This window comes from Dipteris shenzhenensis, chromosome 14 (assembly GCF_047967505.1).
Source record: "Dipteris shenzhenensis isolate YYH24624 ecotype China chromosome 14, Dip_SZ_1.0, whole genome shotgun sequence".
NCBI classification, from domain to species: domain Eukaryota; kingdom Viridiplantae; phylum Streptophyta; class Polypodiopsida; order Gleicheniales; family Dipteridaceae; genus Dipteris; species Dipteris shenzhenensis.
The window spans coordinates 20,682,724-20,688,899 of record NC_141609.1 but is presented as its reverse complement, the minus strand read 5'-3'; the positions used below and the strand labels follow the sequence as shown (position 1 = coordinate 20,688,899).

Genomic DNA, 6,176 nt, shown 5'->3' with positions numbered 1-6,176 from the left:
TGTCTAATCCACACTGGCTTGCCTCTTATCATACGTGCGTGGCTTATGCTCGTTGTATTTTTGGTTGTTCGGTACTTCCAGCTGCCCAGTTGTTTGGTACTTCTGGGATGCCCAATTGTTTGGTACTTCTGGATGTCTGGATGCTCGTTGTGTTTCTAGATTATTGGTTCTTGATTTGTAGGATCTTTATGGGCCTTCCTATTGTGTTGCTATGGCTTTCTTACACTACGCAAGTGACATTTCAGCCCTGGCTTTGAGGACATCTAAAATTTGGATCTTTATGGGCCTTCCTATTTTGTTGCTATGGATTTCTTACACTACGCAAGAGACATTTCAGCCTTGGCTTTGTCGACATCTCAAATCGCCCCTCCAATATACTCATCTTCGGAGTGACCAAAGCAATTTCCTCATACATTCATCCTTGGTACAATAGAAAAGGATACTTGAATATTTGTTGTGTTCATATACACTGCATGAAATTGGTCAGTTTAGGTGGATGAATTGTGCAAAACATCAAGGCATGATTATAAAGGTTTGAGGAGGTTTGACCAGATTGAACTTGGAGACAACAAGCTCTACTATTCAGATGAAGAGCTCAAACATCGAACTTGAAGATCTCAAGCCCTGATTATGCATCATCACTATGTCATATGAAGAGCTCAAACATCAAACTTGGAGATCTCAAGCCCTGATTATACATCATCACTATGTCAAACAAGTTGACATTTCTAGGTAGATTTTTCCATTTTCCACACATACTTTGCACTGTATCATGCACCAAACATAGTGCCTATACTTTGCATTGTACTATGGACAAGTGCTTGTCTTATGCCTTTGTACTATCCACATGCGATTTGTAGTGTATCATGCTATAATTTGCACTGTACTATGGACAAGTGCTTGTCTTATGGCTTTGTACTATCCACATGCAATTTGCACTGTATCATCCAACATTACGCTGTATCATTCAAACTGGCATATGGCCATCCTTTGTATATATATTTTCACATAGATATATATAGTGGCTTGGGTTTTTCCCTTGTACTCCCCAAGGGTTTTTTCATCCATAGCTAGAGGGCCTAGTTTGAGTGGGGGTGTTAGAGCTATATATAGCTTGCCCTAACTCAGCCTAGACCTCAACTATATATATGCCTATGATCTATGAATAGAATGACTTCCATCTCTCTCCTATTTCTCTTCCTCTCAACACAACTCTTGTGTCCATCTCTCTCCTCTTTCTCTTCCTCTCAACAACTCCAACACTCGTCAGCGAGGTCTCCTTTCAAAAATGTGGGGTACTTTGGATTAATGACTTTGTAAGTACCATACTTGCAAAGAAGTTTTCCTTTGAAAATAAATCTATGAGGTGCATAATCGGATAATTGAGTGATGCTTAAAGAGATCAATGAATTACCCCCCCCCACGAAATTTTCTTTTGATGGAATGATTGCTTTTGTAATGCATGAATTGTGTGGTGAGGGTACAAAGTTGTTAGCATCATTGCATGCTTTGTAAGAATTCACTTCATTATTCTCCTCTTTGCACATAAGTTGTTTGCTGGCTATCAATACAAATGTGGGTAAAGATAAGATTTCCAAATAAGAAAGAAATGTTCATTTCAAGCAAAATCTTATGATGCAAACTTCTCAAGTTGCTTACATCATTAATGTTATTGCGTTCTTCAAAAACGTGTTTGAACATTCCTTTCTACGGAAACCTTATTCTAAGAAGTCCAACTATAATTGATTGACAACAATCATTTTAAATGTATAAAAACTAGCAAACAACAATGTCACTTCTTCTTCATATACTCAATAGTAATACTCCATTTTAACATACAAAAGAAACCAAATTTCATAATACTAAGCAAAAATAAGACATACCATCTTATGTAGTCTTGGTTATGGACAAACATGTAATTAAAAAAAAACCAAAATCAATATGAAAATCAACTTTTGACTCAATTAGAGTCAATGTTAATAACATCATTAAGATTGATTTTAGGTGCAGGTGCCTTGTCCTCCAGTTGCCTCTCATATTTTACTTTAGCTTTTCGTTGCACATGAGTTGTGATTGTGGATCTAAAACTACCATACTCTGGGTTCTCTTGTACAAGTTTCTTCACTACTAGAAAAGAAAAGGAAAATAAATTAAAAAACAAGACAAAGCAAATCAAACAATTCAAAAGCAAACATAACTACGTACCTTGAGCATATGCCTCTGGCGCAACTTTCTGAAAGGAATTCTTTAGAGATCGTTGTGAACTCTTCTTGATTGGCAAATTCTTGAGCAAATTTTTCTTGGGGGGCTTGCTTGGGGAAGCATAAATTCAAGGCATTAACTTTGGAGTAGGTGGGGATGCGCTCTTATCCATATAAGAGTAAGCTGAAACTGCAGGGCTCCCTAAAGCGAAACTCGTATAATCAAAATAATATTTGGAGAGTTGCAAAATGAAGCTACAAGTCAAAACAATGGAAAATATGTGTTTGCCTAGGGAAGCCGTTTTTCTAAACTCACCAATTATGAAATGCTAAGTTTGACATACAAAGCCTACTCATAATTTGAACCGTGGAGGGAAATTATAAAGAAGTTCGAGCAGAAAAAACATGATTCTATATCTGCAATTTCCATTGTGTCATCCTCCTCCCAAAACAATTTCTTACTTGGAGCTTGTGCCAAAATTGTTAGTATATTCAAAACAACATGCACATGCCAAATTTGCTGACTCTCGATGCAGAGGGGAGGCATCCTCCCTGTACTGGGATGAATGCTGATGCAATTTTAGGTTGTCCCAAACATAGATTAAATTACTATAAAGCCACGAGAGAACCTGTCGATGTACAGGTGGAAACCTCTAGAGCAAAATGGAGCATCAGAGATATACTAATAGGGGAGGACCATGTAGAGCATGACTTCAACATATACAGAGAGTTGCAATTGCGAGAGGCATTACCACCAAATTACCATTGAAATTTGCCAGTCAGACAAGACGGAAAAGCAAGGCATAGACGAGGAGGTCTTGAAGAAAAGCAGAGATGAGTAAAAAAGCTGATGGCACGAAATTAAAAACATAATCGCACAGGAAACACATGCAAATGAAACACACAAAATTTGGCAATTTCTGCTTTGCCAAAATGTCTACCCCCAAGGCAGGCCAACAAAGATGTTTGGAACCAAAAAGACTCCATATTTGTATGTAAAAGTGCCCGCAACTCCCTGCACAAAAAGGAGGAGAGAGATATATTAACATACGGAAGGGGATAAAAGGGGATGGCGAATGGGAGGTGGTGGGGGGGACACGTGGAGGGAGATGTGAGGGAGAGCTATGGATAAGAAAGAAAGGGAAGATAATGCTAGGAGAGCTATTTGGCAACAATCTCTTGAGTAGAAAAGTTGGTGTTGAGTTCATGTGTAGTGACTTTTAGAGCAAAGCAAACAATGGCCTCCCTTACTGCAACATCCCTCTCAGTGCCTTCTTTCTGTGGCCTGCGAGCCTCAGAAACCACCTCCAAGCTCACCCCCTCGCCTGTCGTCCCCCTCGCTCCCCTCCGAGCTTCTTCTGCTCTCTCCACCTCCGCTTCCCTCCCTGACTTCGTTTCCAAAGCCGCCTCCTCCGCCCTCGTCGTTGCCACCGCCTCCATCCTCCTCGCCTCCCCCGCCCTCGCTGCCAAAGTCGAAGTTGGCGACGAAGTTGGCAACTTCAAATTCTACCCCGACTCCATCACCGTCGCCGCTGGTGAACCCATCGTCTTCACCCTCGTCGGTGAGACCGGCCACAACGTCGTCTTCGACATCCCTTCCGGTACCCCTGGCCCCGTCGCCCAGGAGCTCGCTGCCGCCTCCATGGGTGAAAACGATCTCTTGACTGAAGATGAGAACACTTTCACTGCCAAGATCTCTACCCCTGGCAGCTATTCTTTCTACTGCACTCCCCACAAGTCCGCCAACATGAAGGGAAGCATCGTGGTTAAGTGAGGAAGCTTGTTCTTAGGAACTATTGTCTTGCCTGCCAGAAGCGTGTCAGTGTCATTGCCTTCCAGGCAATTTCAGTATGGCTGTTTCAATTTTAGTGGTGCTCTAATCGTCATTTCTGCAGTATCTCTTCATCGAGTGAACATTTGTATAAATCGGATTTACATTCCCTGTGCTCTGAATGAAGCTGATAGCTGTAATTTGTAGCATGTCGTCTCTTCTCTGACATTACATCCTGCTTTACTATTCAATCTATATTCTACATTTAAATACACTCTTTCCTGTGGTATAAGGAGAATCTATCAGTAATTGCTCTGGTAGAAATAATGTTAGTGAATGTTATCGAGTTTATTTGTAATTGTCTATATATGCATTGCTCACTGTTGTAATCCCTATAGTCTGGTTTGAATGAAGATTAAAGGCTGTATTTCTGGCAGTGCCAGTGTCACTGTCTCGTTCCATCGGGTGTGGTACGTTCTCTTTTGTTCGTCGTGACTTCAGTAGCAAATGTGCTATTCTTTGTTAGTACCGTGCGGTTACAAGCAGTTATGTTTGATATACGCATTGAAGAGCGCCCTGGGAATATGGGACACTGTTCTTGTAAGTGTTGGAATATATTTTTGATAAAGTAGTAAATAGCAAAAATTGAGACAGTAGTTAACATCTAGTAGTTACTTCGAAGTTAAAATACCTTTTTCCTCTTAAATGGGCAAGCCTACCCCCAAAATGCCTCTTTAAATTGGAGCTTTACGATAGAAAGCTTTTTAGCTTATGAGTGGCAAAAGTCGCAAAAATTGCGGTAGTATACAGACTCGTAGATGGTTTTTCAGGTACGTAGGGTTGATTTGCTCCAGGTGTGGTTTATGTTTGTACATCTCATCATAGGCTCCCTCAGATAGTGGTTGTGGCTAATAGCGGATTTGGTGGAATCTCCTGAGGTGTCATAGCTGCCCCGGCAGATGGAAACAATGATGATGTAGTTGATGCTAATGTCTCAATTAACAGAGATTATGTTATGCTAACTCATAATTTGGAGTACACTCGTGACTCAACCATTGCCCTTTCAAGATGAAGAAGATTTATCCAGGCCAAAATTCTCTTGGTTAGTTTATATCCTTGCTAAGATTGAAGGTGATGGAGATGGTCTTAACGCCAGTTGAAGTATAGTCTAGTTGAAGCTGTAAGGTGGGGATATGACAACACAGTCAAACCTATGGGAAAAATCCAGTAAGATAGTTACTATGTAGGATATGACAGCAGCTTAATGTGGAATATGCTAATATTGAGTAAGGTAAAATCCTAGTAAAATTGGAAATATGATGATCGTGCAATGTTAAAAAGTGGAGGGGAGGAGATTATATAGTTCCTTTGACATTTTGTTTTTCCAATGAAGTGTTAAAGCTCTCATTATAACTCCACCTTTTTCCCAAGAACGAATTGTGCTCAATCACACTTGTCTTCTACTACCTTTACTCCTTTGGTTAAGTTCCCTTAATTCTTATCTCGAGGTTGTAAATACTAGCTACATGTCATTTTAATGCCTTCTTAATTTGGTGAGATAATCATATTTGATTGCTCATTGGTGTTGTCTTCTATTGACACTTGCAATCCTTTGGGCTGGCTAGCTATTTGTATTAGAGGTAAGATGCTAGGGAGGAGTTGTGCAATAAATGCATTGAAAATTCTGATGGAGATACTAGAAAGAGGGTCATGGTAGGCTAAAGCAAGGATGGTAGTGCTAAGGGGATGATAGTATCACAATGCGCATGGTAGGGAAAAAACTTTCACAATGTTCTCACACACAATCATATGACAAGGTACAATTGTAATTAGAATGACAATGAGGAAAATGAGGACTTCCACTTGCTCGATATGATGAACATCATTTGATAAAATTATCCACTTGCTTGATCATTAGCCCTATGTCTTTTATGTTTAAGGTATGCCTTTGCAAGCTTGTGCTGATGCTTGGAGTCTAGCCTATAATTGTGCTTGCAATCTAGCTTGTAATTGTGCTTGGAATTTATTGTGCACAATGTTGTACATTGAAAATGTTTAAGCCATGAAGACACATCACTATTTATGTTATCTTTGATATTGCTAGCTATGCGGTAGCTTGTGCTTATGGTTGCAAATAAGCATGGATTTGGTGGATATTTCTCTTTCTATTGTCATAGATGTGCAATTTTTGTTCCAACTAGTTG

General features: G+C 39.9%; 1 protein-coding gene across 1 annotated transcript; it reads left to right on the top strand.

Annotated features, from left to right (window-relative positions):
• The first annotated feature begins 3,370 nt into the window (after positions 1-3,370).
• LOC147894329 (plastocyanin-like) lies at positions 3,371-4,087 on the top strand. Its single transcript, XM_087384338.1, has one exon. The coding sequence runs from the start codon at positions 3,439-3,441 to the stop codon at positions 3,973-3,975; it is 537 nt and encodes a 178-aa protein (XP_087240464.1). The 5' UTR covers positions 3,371-3,438; the 3' UTR covers positions 3,976-4,087.
• Positions 4,088-6,176: the final 2,089 nt, after the last annotated feature.

Excerpts from the sequence above, each read along its gene's own strand:
- LOC147894329 (XM_087384338.1), top strand. The coding sequence starts at position 3,439 with ATGGCCTCCCTTACTGCAACATCCCTCTCAGTGCCTTCTTTCTGTGGC.